This window comes from Rhamphochromis sp. 'chilingali' (genome assembly GCF_963969265.1).
Source record: "Rhamphochromis sp. 'chilingali' genome assembly, chromosome: 3".
Classification (NCBI taxonomy): domain Eukaryota; kingdom Metazoa; phylum Chordata; class Actinopteri; order Cichliformes; family Cichlidae; genus Rhamphochromis; species Rhamphochromis sp. 'chilingali'.
Genome location: NC_137931.1, coordinates 3,436,247 through 3,450,587, shown reverse-complemented (window position 1 = coordinate 3,450,587; position 14,341 = coordinate 3,436,247). Strand labels below are relative to the sequence as shown.

Genomic DNA, 14,341 nt, shown 5'->3' with positions numbered 1-14,341 from the left:
GTCCATGTGCAGCTGGCTGTGAGGCTCAGGGAGCGTCTACAAAGTGCAACACTGAAAGAACATCATCCATAAATATTGAGTAAGAACTGGACTCTCATACAGCGAGACTCAAATGCCTTTAAACATCAGCTTATCCTGCTGATCCAAGTCCAACACTGAGTTTGTAAAAACATGTTTGTCAATCATTTTGTTTGGTTTCTGAGGAAAAAGATTCAATAACTTGCTGCTAATACACAACATTTCATCATATTTCCTCATAACCCTCTTTTGTCTGACCATTTGATCCCATTTGAATTTGCAATAAAGGATCCACAGAGTTTGGTGACAATAATGACAGTAGATGTTTGTGTGAAAGTGCTGGAAGCAAATGAGTGTGTGATGTTCTTTCAGTGTTGCACTTTGTAGACGCTCCCTGAGCACTGGTCTCACAGCCAGCTGCACATAGAGACCAGTGTTGTTAGTCCAGGTCAGAAGATGACTTGTTGGAATGAAAATGAGCTTGTAGTTTGTCTGCTTTAATAATGTGACTGGAAAAAGGTGTTGGACTTCAAATATGTCCATTTCTGTCACACTTCACCTTTAAAAGTGAAGCCATGTGGTTCCTGGAAGGAAAAACACGACTTTTTCAAGTCTTTGTCCTGTTTTTATGAGAAATGTACGACTTTAATGTGAAACATTCAGAGTTTTTTCTCTTGTTGTGTTTGTTTGAAGCTGCTTCCTGTTGGCTTCAGCTGTTTGGAGTTTCCATTTTCTAAACTTCTACATTCTGAACCTTCTTCAGCTCTGAACAGATGATGAAACACTGAATGATTTCAAGCACTTTGTCTAATAAACTTACATCTTTCATTCTTTATACAGATTGAAGAGCTGTGGTTTGTCAGAGATCAGCTGTGATTATCTGGCAGCAGCACTGAAGTCCAACCCCTCCCATCTGAGAGAGCTGGACCTGAGTAATGACTCCTCTTCTTCAACTAAGGACAACCTGCAGGATCCAGGAGTGAAGCATCTGTGTGGTTTCCTGGAGAGTCCAGGATGTAAACTTGAAACTCTGAGGTCAGTCAGCATGTTTTAGTTGTGCTGAGATGAATATGATGTGAAAGTTGTGCTGACACTAAACTGCAGACATCAGGCTGATATTATACTGATCCACACTGAGGATCTTCATGGTAAAGTCTGTTTTCTTCTTCTCTGGTTTAGTCCATTGACTGCAGCAGAACAATGTTCACATTTCAAACAGTGATACTCAACGTATGGCCCGCGGCCCACACGCGGCCTGCCCACCTTTCCTGATTCAGAGAGAGGGGACCCTGATTAACTGTGTAGCTTCTTCCTCACAGTTCTAAGTATCAGACACAACAATGAATAATCCACAGCTGACTGTCTTTAGCAGGTCAAAGGTCACGGCACACAGCAGACAGTCAGAAATATTCTAACTCTGATCATTTATCAGTTGTGACACTGTGAGACTTGATCAGAGGTGTGATCATCACAGCAGAGGCCTTTGTGTCAAAGTCACTGAGGATCAAACAGAAACACATGAAGCAGATTTTCCTCTTCTGGCTTTTTATAGCAGATAACCTTCAAAATATTCTGCAGTCGATCAAAAACTGAAGCAAACCATGAAGCAACATGTGAACATGAGCTGATGCTGCTGAAGTGAAGCAAAGTTACAGAGGTTTGATTACAGACACAGCTGAGAGTTTGTAATCTGTCATCATTTTAAAAAGTTTCCATGGAACAGCAGAAATGAGGCTTTACTGTCAGAGGCCGACAGCACTGAACACAACAGCAGACTGGTGGCTAATAAACAGTGAATGATGCAGAAACAGATGTTTGAAGCTGTTCTTGGAGTACACTGAGAGAGAGAGAGCTGTGCAGGCAGGAACAGCCAAAGTCAGAGAGAATTCATGAGCATATTGATCAAACGTGAAGCAGAGTTTGGATCTTCTGCTGCTGCTGCTTCACTCAGTTTTGGTTGGAGACAGATGAAACCTGCAGCTTCAGGATCTGTGAGCTGTCCACTTTCAGCCCCGACGGCGTGTCCGTGTACGTGCCGTCGAGTGAACGATCCACGCTCTGTGTTTCCATCTTTGTGTGTTTAGCTGCTCTCATTTACTGTTTTAGCTGTTTGCTGCTTGTTGAAATAGTTTGTGAGCTTTAACCTGAGATTCTGGCAAAATACATTTATATTAAACATCGATTCAGGATTGAATGAATCAACATCGTTTTATTCAAATTAAAACCATTTAAATGGGAACATGAATTTTTTACAGCCGCCTCTAATGCTGGGTAATGTCAGCTGGTCCATGTGCAGCTGGCTGTGAGGCTCAGGGAGCGTCTACAAAGTGCAACACTGAAAGAACATCATCCATAAATATTGAGTAAGAACTGGACTCTCATACAGCGAGACTCAAATGCCTTTAAACATCAGCTTATCCTGCTGATCCAAGTCCAACACTGAGTTTGTAAAAACATGTTTGTCAATCATTTTGTTTGGTTTCTGAGGAAAATGATTCAATAAGTTGCTGCTAATACACAACATTTCATCATATTTCCTCATAACCCTCTTTTGTCTGACCATTTGATCCCATTTGAATTTGCAATAAAGGATCCACAGAGTTTGGTGACAATAATGACAGTAGATGTTTGTGTGAAAGTGCTGGAAGCAAATGAGTGTGTGATGTTCTTTCAGTGTTGCACTTTGTAGACGCTCCCTGAGCACTGGTCTCACAGCCAGCTGCACATAGAGACCAGTGTTGTTAGTCCAGGTCAGAAGATGACTTGTTGGAATGAAAATGAGCTTGTAGTTTGTCTGCTTTAATAATGTGACTGGAAAAAGGTGTTGGACTTCAAATATGTCCATTTCTGTCACACTTCACCTTTAAAAGTGAAGCCATGTGGTTCCTGGAAGGAAAAACACGACTTTTTCAAGTCTTTGTCCTGTTTTTATGAGAAATGTACGACTTTAATGTGAAACATTCAGAGTTTTTTCTCTTGTTGTGTTTGTTTGAAGCTGCTTCCTGTTGGCTTCAGCTGTTTGGAGTTTCCATTTTCTAAACTTCTACATTCTGAACCTTCTTCAGCTCTGAACAGATGATGAAACACTGAATGATTTCAAGCACTTTGTCTAATAAACTTACATCTTTCATTCTTTATACAGATTGAGGGACTGTGGTTTGTCAGAGATCAGCTGTGATTATCTGGCAGCAGCACTGAAGTCCAACCCCTCCCATCTGAGAGAGCTGGACCTGAGCGACAACAACAAGCTGCAGGATCCAGGAGTGAAGCATCTGTGTGGTTTCCTGGAGAGTCCAGGATGTAAACTTGAAACTCTGAGGTCAGCATGTTTTAGTTGTGCTGAGATGAATATGATGTGAAAGTTGTGCTGACACTAAACTGCAGACATCAGGCTGATATTATACTGATCCACACTGAGGATCTTCATGGTAAAGTCTGTTTTCTTCTTCTCTGGTTTAGTCCATTGACTGCAGCAGAACAATGTTCACATTTCAAACAGTGATACTCAACGTATGGCCCGCGGCCCACACGCGGCCTGCCCACCTTTCCTGATTCAGAGAGAGGGGACCCTGATTAACTGTGTAGCTTCTTCCTCACAGTTCTAAGTATCAGACACAACAATGAATAATCCACAGCTGACTGTCTTTAGCAGGTCAAAGGTCACGGCACACAGCAGACAGTCAGAAATATTCTAACTCTGATCATTTATCAGTTGTGACACTGTGAGACTTGATCAGAGGTGTGATCATCACAGCAGAGGCCTTTGTGTCAAAGTCACTGAGGATCAAACAGAAACACATGAAGCAGATTTTCCTCTTCTGGCTTTTTATAGCAGATAACCTTCAAAATATTCTGCAGTCGATCAAAAACTGAAGCAAACCATGAAGCAACATGTGAACATGAGCTGATGCTGCTGAAGTGAAGCAAAGTTACAGAGGTTTGATTACAGACACAGCTGAGAGTTTGTAATCTGTCATCATTTTAAAAAGTTTCCATGGAACAGCAGAAATGAGGCTTTACTGTCAGAGGCCAACAGCACTGAACACAACAGCAGACTGGTGGCTAATAAACAGTGAATGATGCAGAAACAGATGTTTGAAGCTGTTCTTGGAGTACACTGAGAGAGAGAGAGCTGTGCAGGCAGGAACAGCCAAAGTCAGAGAGAATTCATGAGCATATTGATCAAACGTGAAGCAGAGTTTGGATCTTCTTTTGCTGCTGCTTCACTCAGTTTTGGTTGGAGACAGATGAAACCTGCAGCTTCAGGATCTGTGAGCTGTCCACTTTCAGCCCCGACGGCGTGTCCGTGTACGTGCCGTCGAGTGAACGATCCACGCTCTGTGTTTCCATCTTTGTGTGTTTAGCTGCTCTCATTTACTGTTTTATCTGTTTGCTGCTTGTTGAAATAGTTTGTGAGCTTTAACCTGAGATTCTGGCAAAATACATTTATATTAAACATCGATTCAGGATTGAATGAATCAACATCGTTTTATTCAAATTAAAACCATTTAAATGGGAACATGAATTTTTTACAGCCGCCTCTAATGCTGGGTAATGTCAGCTGGTCCATGTGCAGCTGGCTGTGAGGCTCAGGGAGCGTCTACAAAGTGCAACACTGAAAGAACATCATCCATAAATATTGAGTAAGAACTGGACTCTCATACAGCGAGACTCAAATGCCTTTAAACATCAGCTTATCCTGCTGATCCAAGTCCAACACTGAGTTTGTAAAAACATGTTTGTCAATCATTTTGTTTGGTTTCTGAGGAAAAAGATTCAATAACTTGCTGCTAATACACAACATTTCATCATATTTCCTCATAACCCTCTTTTGTCTGACCATTTGATCCCATTTGAATTTGCAATAAAGGATCCACAGAGTTTGGTGACAATAATGACAGTAGATGTTTGTGTGAAAGTGCTGGAAGCAAATGAGTGTGTGATGTTCTTTCAGTGTTGCACTTTGTAGACGCTCCCTGAGCACTGGTCTCACAGCCAGCTGCACATAGAGACCAGTGTTGTTAGTCCAGGTCAGAAGATGACTTGTTGGAATGAAAATGAGCTTGTAGTTTGTCTGCTTTAATAATGTGACTGGAAAAAGGTGTTGGACTTCAAATATGTCCATTTCTGTCACACTTCACCTTTAAAAGTGAAGCCATGTGGTTCCTGGAAGGAAACACACGACTTTTTCAAGTCTTTGTCCTGTTTTTATGAGAAATGTACGACTTTAATGTGAAACATTCAGAGTTTTTTCTCTTGTTGTGTTTGTTTGAAGCTGCTTCCTGTTGGCTTCAGCTGTTTGGAGTTTCCATTTTCTAAACTTCTACATTCTGAACCTTCTTCAGCTCTGAACAGATGATGAAACACTGAATGATTTCAAGCACTTTGTCTAATAAACTTACATCTTTCATTCTTTATACAGATTGAGGGACTGTGGTTTGTCAGAGATCAGCTGTGATTATCTGGCAGCAGCACTGAAGTCCAACCCCTCCCATCTGAGAGAGCTGGACCTGAGCGACAACAACAAGCTGCAGGATCCAGGAGTGAAGCATCTGTGTGGTTTCCTGGAGAGTCCAGGATGTAAACTTGAAACTCTGAGGTCAGTCAGCATGTTTTAGTTGTGCTGAGATGAATATGATGTGAAAGTTGTGCTGACACTAAACTGCAGACATCAGGCTGATATTATACTGATCCACACTGAGGATCTTCATGGTAAAGTCTGTTTTCTTCTTCTCTGGTTTAGTCCATTGACTGCAGCAGAACAATGTTCACATTTCAAACAGTGATACTCAACGTATGGCCCACGGCCCACACGCGGCCTGCCCACCTTTCCTGATTCAGAGAGAGGGGACCCTGATTAACTGTGTAGCTTCTTCCTCACAGTTCTAAGTATCAGACACAACAATGAATAATCCACAGCTGACTGTCTTTAGCAGGTCAAAGGTCACGGCACACAGCAGACAGTCAGAAATATTCTAACTCTGATCATTTATCAGTTGTGACACTGTGAGACTTGATCAGAGGTGTGATCATCACAGCAGAGGCCTTTGTGTCAAAGTCACTGAGGATCAAACAGAAACACATGAAGCAGATTTTCCTCTTCTGGCTTTTTATAGCAGATAACCTTCAAAATATTCTGCAGTCGATCAAAAACTGAAGCAAACCATGAAGCAACATGTGAACATGAGCTGATGCTGCTGAAGTGAAGCAAAGTTACAGAGGTTTGATTACAGACACAGCTGAGAGTTTGTAATCTGTCATCATTTTAAAAAGTTTCCATGGAACAGCAGAAATGAGGCTTTACTGTCAGAGGCCAACAGCACTGAACACAACAGCAGACTGGTGGCTAATAAACAGTGAATGATGCAGAAACAGATGTTTGAAGCTGTTCTTGGAGTACACTGAGAGAGAGAGAGCTGTGCAGGCAGGAACAGCCAAAGTCAGAGAGAATTCATGAGCATATTGATCAAACGTGAAGCAGAGTTTGGATCTTCTTTTGCTGCTGCTTCACTCAGTTTTGGTTGGAGACAGATGAAACCTGCAGCTTCAGGATCTGTGAGCTGTCCACTTTCAGCCCCGACGGCGTGTCCGTGTACGTGCCGTCGAGTGAACGATCCACGCTCTGTGTTTCCATCTTTGTGTGTTTAGCTGCTCTCATTTACTGTTTTATCTGTTTGCTGCTTGTTGAAATAGTTTGTGAGCTTTAACCTGAGATTCTGGCAAAATACATTTATATTAAACATCGATTCAGGATTGAATGAATCAACATCGTTTTATTCAAATTAAAACCATTTAAATGGGAACATGAATTTTTTACAGCCGCCTCTAATGCTGGGTAATGTCAGCTGGTCCATGTGCAGCTGGCTGTGAGGCTCAGGGAGCGTCTACAAAGTGCAACACTGAAAGAACATCATCCATAAATATTGAGTAAGAACTGGACTCTCATACAGCGAGACTCAAATGCCTTTAAACATCAGCTTATCCTGCTGATCCAAGTCCAACACTGAGTTTGTAAAAACATGTTTGTCAATCATTTTGTTTGGTTTCTGAGGAAAAAGATTCAATAACTTGCTGCTAATACACAACATTTCATCATATTTCCTCATAACCCTCTTTTGTCTGACCATTTGATCCCATTTGAATTTGCAATAAAGGATCCACAGAGTTTGGTGACAATAATGACAGTAGATGTTTGTGTGAAAGTGCTGGAAGCAAATGAGTGTGTGATGTTCTTTCAGTGTTGCACTTTGTAGACGCTCCCTGAGCACTGGTCTCACAGCCAGCTGCACATAGAGACCAGTGTTGTTAGTCCAGGTCAGAAGATGACTTGTTGGAATGAAAATGAGCTTGTAGTTTGTCTGCTTTAATAATGTGACTGGAAAAAGGTGTTGGACTTCAAATATGTCCATTTCTGTCACACTTCACCTTTAAAAGTGAAGCCATGTGGTTCCTGGAAGGAAACACACGACTTTTTCAAGTCTTTGTCCTGTTTTTATGAGAAATGTACGACTTTAATGTGAAACATTCAGAGTTTTTTCTCTTGTTGTGTTTGTTTGAAGCTGCTTCCTGTTGGCTTCAGCTGTTTGGAGTTTCCATTTTCTAAACTTCTACATTCTGAACCTTCTTCAGCTCTGAACAGATGATGAAACACTGAATGATTTCAAGCACTTTGTCTAATAAACTTACATCTTTCATTCTCTATACAGATTGAGGGGCTGTGGTTTGTCAGAGATCAGCTGTGATTATCTGGCAGCAGCACTGAAGTCCAACCCCTCCCATCTGAGAGAGCTGGAGCTGAGCTCCAACTACAAGCTGCAGGATCCAGGAGTGAAGCATCTGTGTGGTTTCCTGGAGAGTCCAGGATGTAAACTTGAAACTCTGAGGTCAGTCAGCATGTTTTAGTTGTGCTGAGATGAATATGATGTGAAAGTTGTGCTGACACTAAACTGCAGACATCAGGCTGATATTATACTGATCCACACTGAGGATCTTCATGGTAAAGTATGTTTTCTTCTTCTCTGGTTTAGTCCATTGACTGCAGCAGAACAATGTTCACATTTCAAACCTTCAAAGAAGAAGAAAAATCCTCCACTGGAAAATTCACTGTGAAACTCTCAAACTCTTCATTGCACCTTAAAGTCTGTGTGACACTGAAATCCAAAGCAAAATGTGCGTTTGCTTTACAGACAGCAGTCCAACACAAACATACACACATCATCCAAAACACAGTCCAACATCCAAATCTCCTCCACTGCCAGCATGAATGATGGGAAAGAGAAGCAGGAACACTCTGACATTCAGGGTTAGAACTAGTTTCATCAAGCAGACTGTGAAGATCAAAGCTGCATTAGAAAGCTTACATGAATGAATGAGTGGACAGAAGTGGACAGAGATCATCTGAAGCACTTCAAAGGCTTTAAATCAGCACATTTCTCTTTATTCTTTATCAACTCTGTTAGTTTCTCTCAGTTTTCTGTGGAATGAAGCTAACAGCAGGCTAATAAGATGCTGACCAATAGGTTTCTATTAAAGGTTGTAATTTGTATATGAAAAAGTGCTTTGGCTCAGCAGGGATCAGCTTACAGGTAGAATACAGCTGCTGGATGGGATTAGCATGTCATAGCTATCTACCAAACTGCTAACTGGGGGATTTCAGGCCATCTATGGATCATTTTTGCTAACTGTTTATTCGGCTTAGGCTCACAGGGCTGCAGCCTGTGCCCTAGCTGTCATAGGGCAAGAGGCGTGGTCCACCTGCACAGGTGAGCAGTCCATCACAGGGCCAACAGAGAGCGACAGAGAAGCACTCCCTCACATCCACACCTACAGCCAATGTAGAAGCACCAATGAACCTAAGCAGCATTTCATTGGACTGTGGGAGAACATCCAACCTCCACAGAAAGGCCCAGCTGACCAACAAGCTTCAACCTACAACCTTCTTGCTCTAAGGCACTAGTGCTAACCACTTTTGCCCATTTCAGCCCAAATCCTGCATCTTCCTGTTTCTGACTCCAGGCCAGCTCCACTAACACTTTCTCATCAGACACTGCCACCTAGTGGAGGAAGTCTTAGTTCCATTTGAAGCTTCAGATTACAGTTAGTTCCTTTACAAAGAGGTGGAGGTGGTGGGGCCACAGCACCATCATCACTGAGTGCCATAGGACACTTAACCTTTGTTTCCATATGCTGGGAACTTCCTGTTGTTCCAAGGAGGACTGGAAAATGTGTGAAAATCTCCCAGTCACTTCCTCACAGCACACTTCAATCATTTCCCTCCCACAGCATCAGGACCAGGGCTTTTTCTCTCTTTGGTCCCACTAAGAGATTTCCACACAAACACCTCATCAGTGGGACTCTCAGAGCTACCAGCCCTTTGCTACAATCACAAAGCTCTTCATTGAAATCAATGATATCAAAGCTGGAATCAAATGAGTCCAAGTCTTCTGCTGATTCAGCATCACATTCATCTTTGCTCCTTGTTCTGCATCCCCACCATGGACTTCATTCCTTTCCAAGCCAGCCTTGAGTGTCCTTTATTCAGCTCATCCTCTGCTTTACTTTTACACCTGATTTTAGCTGCTTTATCTCTCTTTCAACAGGTTTCTGTGCCTCAATCTTTTTCTTCTCTCCCTCATAACAAGACAGCTTCTTCTGCCTGAGAACATGTTGGAGTGATTTACTAATCCAGGGCTGCTTATTGGGGAAAATACTTCCTGTTTCCAAAGTAATCCCCATTTTTCCCAGAAAGAAATGTCAGTAGAAATCGATGATCTAATTGAGAACATGAGCCTTTAAAAAGTCCCAGTGGGTGCAGTCAAAGCAGTCCCTCAGTCCCAGTATAGAGTCTTTGGTCCAGACTGGAACAGCTGTGTGCCCAGTTTGAGCTCTCTTCAGTGCTGTGACCTGACAGACCCAGAGGGGCCATCACATCACATTTAGAAGCTCCCCTGATGGAGCCACAACACATGTCCAATACTTAGTCTGTCTTGTTGGACCAACTGGAAGAAATGATTCAAGGACTTAGTCACAGAACAGAGATTCAAATCTCCAAAATCCAACTGGCTGCATCAGGACATATAGTCTGAAACTCTGCACAGTTTCCTGTTTGAAGCTGCTTCCTGTTGGCTTCAGCTGTTTGGAGTTTCCATTTTCTAAACTTCTACATTCTGAACCTTCTTCAGCTCTGAACAGATGATGAAACACTGAATGATTTCAAGCACTTTGTCTAATAAACTTACATCTTTCATTCTTTATACAGATTGTGGAGCTGTGGTTTGTCAGAGATCAGCTGTGATTATCTGGCAGCAGCACTGAAGTCCAACCCCTCCCATCTGAGAGAGCTGGAGCTGAGCTCCAACTACAAGCTGCAGGATCCAGGAGTGAAGCATCTGTGTGGTTTCCTGGAGAGTCCAGGATGTAAACTTGAAACTCTGAGGTCAGCATGTTTTAGTTGTGCTGAGATGAATATGATGTGAAAGTTGTGCTGACACTAAACTGCAGACATCAGGCTGATATTATACTGATCCACACTGAGGATCTTCATGGTAAAGTCTGTTTTCTTCTTCTCTGGTTTAGTCCATTGACTGCAGCAGAACAATGTTCACATTTCAAACAGTGATACTCAACGTATGGCCCGCGGCCCACACGCGGCCTGCCCACCTTTCCTGATTCAGAGAGAGGGGACCCTGATTAACTGTGTAGCTTCTTCCTCACAGTTCTAAGTATCAGACACAACAATGAATAATCCACAGCTGACTGTCTTTAGCAGGTCAAAGGTCACGGCACACAGCAGACAGTCAGAAATATTCTAACTCTGATCATTTATCAGTTGTGACACTGTCAGACTTGATCAGAGGTGTGATCATCACAGCAGAGGCCTTTGTGTCAAAGTCACTGAGGATCAAACAGAAACACATGAAGCAGATTTTCCTCTTCTGGCTTTTTATAGCAGATAACCTTCAAAATATTCTGCAGTCGATCAAAAACTGAAGCAAACCATGAAGCAACATGTGAACATGAGCTGATGCTGCTGAAGTGAAGCAAAGTTACAGAGGTTTGATTACAGACACAGCTGAGAGTTTGTAATCTGTCATCATTTTAAAAAGTTTCCATGGAACAGCAGAAATGAGGCTTTACTGTCAGAGGCCGACAGCACTGAACACAACAGCAGACTGGTGGCTAATAAACAGTGAATGATGCAGAAACAGATGTTTGAAGCTGTTCTTGGAGTACACTGAGAGAGAGAGAGCTGTGCAGGCAGGAACAGCCAAAGTCAGAGAGAATTCATGAGCATATTGATCAAACGTGAAGCAGAGTTTGGATCTTCTTTTGCTGCTGCTTCACTCAGTTTTGGTTGGAGACAGATGAAACCTGCAGCTTCAGGATCTGTGAGCTGTCCACTTTCAGCCCCGACGGCGTGTCCGTGTACGTGCCGTCGAGTGAACGATCCACGCTCTGTGTTTCCATCTTTGTGTGTTTAGCTGCTCTCATTTACTGTTTTAGCTGTTTGCTGCTTGTTGAAGTAGTTTGTGAGCTTTAACCTGAGATTCTGGCAAAATACATTTATATTAAACATCGATTCAGGATTGAATGAATCAACATCGTTTTATTCAAATTAAAACCATTTAAATGGGAACATGAATTTTTTACAGCCGCCTCTAATGCTGGGTAATGTCAGCTGGTCCATGTGCAGCTGGCTGTGAGGCTCAGGGAGCGTCTACAAAGTGCAACACTGAAAGAACATCATCCATAAATATTGAGTAAGAACTGGACTCTCATACAGCGAGACTCAAATGCCTTTAAACATCAGCTTATCCTGCTGATCCAAGTCCAACACTGAGTTTGTAAAAACATGTTTGTCAATCATTTTGTTTGGTTTCTGAGGAAAAAGATTCAATAACTTGCTGCTAATACACAACATTTCATCATATTTCCTCATAAGCCTCTTTTGTCTGACCATTTGATCCCATTTGAATTTGCAATAAAGGATCCACAGAGTTTGGTGACAATAATGACAGTAGATGTTTGTGTGAAAGTGCTGGAAGCAAATGAGTGTGTGATGTTCTTTCAGTGTTGCACTTTGTAGACGCTCCCTGAGCACTGGTCTCACAGCCAGCTGCACATAGAGACCAGTGTTGTTAGTCCAGGTCAGAAGATGACTTGTTGGAATGAAAATGAGCTTGTAGTTTGTCTGCTTTAATAATGTGACTGGAAAAAGGTGTTGGACTTCAAATATGTCCATTTCTGTCACACTTCACCTTTAAAAGTGAAGCCATGTGGTTCCTGGAAGGAAAAACACGACTTTTTCAAGTCTTTGTCCTGTTTTTATGAGAAATGTACAACTTTAATGTGAAACATTCAGAGTTTTTTCTCTTGTTGTGTTTGTTTGAAGCTGCTTCCTGTTGGCTTCAGCTGTTTGGAGTTTCCATTTTCTAAACTTCTACATTCTGAACCTTCTTCAGCTCTGAACAGATGATGAAACACTGAATGATTTCAAGCTCTTTGTCTAATAAACTTACATCTTTCATTCTTTATACAGATTGTGGGGCTGTGGTTTGTCAGAGATCAGCTGTGATTATCTGGCAGCAGCACTGAAGTCCAACCCCTCCCATCTGAGAGAGCTGGAGCTGAGCTCCAACTACAACCTGCAGGATCCAGGAGTGAAGCATCTGTGTGGTTTCCTGGAGAGTCCAGGATGTAAACTTGAAACTCTGAGGTCAGTCAGCATGTTTTAGTTGTGCTGAGATGAATATGATGTGAAAGTTGTGCTGACACTAAACTGCAGACATCAGGCTGATATTATACTGATCCACACTGAGGATCTTCATGGTAAAGTCTGTTTTCTTCTTCTCTGGTTTAGTCCATTGACTGCAGCAGAACAATGTTCACATTTCAAACCTTCAAAGAAGAAGAAAAATCCTCCACTGGAAAATTCACTGTGAAACTCTCAAACTCTTCATTGCACCTTAAAGTCTGTCTGACACTGAAATCCAAAGCAAAATGTGCGTTTGCTTTACAGACAGCAGTCCAACACAAACATACACACATCATCCAAAACACAGTCCAACATCCAAATCTCCTCCACTGCCAGCATGAATGATGGGAAAGAGAAGGAGGAACACTCTGACATTCAGGGTTAGAATGAGTTTCATCAAGCAGACTGTGAAGATCAAAGCTGCATTAGAAAGCTTACATGAATGAATGAGTGGACAGAAGTGGACAGAGATCATCTGAAGCACTTCAAAGGCTTTAAATCAGCACATTTCTCTTTATTCTTTATCAACTCTGTTAGTTTCTCTCAGTTTTCTGTGGAATGAAGCTAACAGCAGGCTAATAAGATGCTGACCAATAGGTTTCTATTAAAGGTTGTAATTTGTATATGAAAAAGTGCTTTGGCTCAGCAGGGATCAGCTTACAGGTAGAATACAGCTGCTGGATGGGATTAGCATGTCATAGCTATCTACCAAACTGCTAACTGGGGGATTTCAGGCCATCTATGGATCATTTTTGCTAACTGTTTATTCAGCTTAGGCTCACAGGGCTGCAGCCTGTGCCCTAGCTGTCATAGGGCAAGAGGCGTGGTCCACCTGCACAGGTGAGCAGTCCATCACAGGGCCAACAGAGAGCGACAGAGAAGCACTCCCTCACATCCACACCTACAGCCAATGTAGAAGCACCAATGAACCTAAGCAGCATTTCATTGGACTGTGGGAGAACATCCAACCTCCACAGAAAGGCCCAGCTGACCAACAAGCTTCAACCTACAACCTTCTTGCTCTAAGGCACTAGTGCTAACCACTTTTGCCCATTTCAGCCCAAATCCTGCATCTTCCTGTTTCTGACTCCAGGCCAGCTCCACTAACACTTTCTCATCAGACACTGCCACCTAGTGGAGGAAGTCTTAGTTCCATTTGAAGCTTCAGATTACAGTTAGTTCCTTTACAAAGAGGTGGAGGTGGTGGGGCCACAGCACCATCATCACTGAGTGCCATAGGACACTTAACCTTTGTTTCCATATGCTGGGAACTTCCTGTTGTTCCAAGGAGGACTGGAAAATGTGTGAAAATCTCCCAGTCAGTTCCTCACAGCACACTTCAATCATTTCCCTCCCACAGCATCAGGACCAGGGCTTTTTCTCTCTTTGGTCCCACTAAGAGATTTCCACACAAACACCTCATCAGTGGGACTCTCAGAGCTACCAGCCCTTTGCTACAATCACAAAGCTCTTCATTGAAATCAATGATATCAAAGCTGGAATCAAATGAGTCCAAGTCTTCTGCTGATTCAGCATCACATTCATCTTTGCTCCTTGTTCTGCATCCCC

The 14,341-nt window shown here is 42.4% G+C and overlaps 1 protein-coding gene across 1 annotated transcript in view; it reads left to right on the top strand.

Moving 5' to 3' along the window:
- LOC308394299 (uncharacterized protein) overlaps positions 1-14,341 on the top strand; it is a 1,060,216-nt gene that overhangs the window by 983,272 nt on the left and 62,603 nt on the right. Inside the window, exons 40-41 of the mRNA XM_080878552.1 lie at positions 859-1,053; positions 12,557-12,733. Coding sequence (XP_080734678.1) covers positions 859-1,053; positions 12,557-12,733 — 372 coding nt within the window. The remainder of the gene's footprint in view (positions 1-858; positions 1,054-12,556; positions 12,734-14,341) is intronic.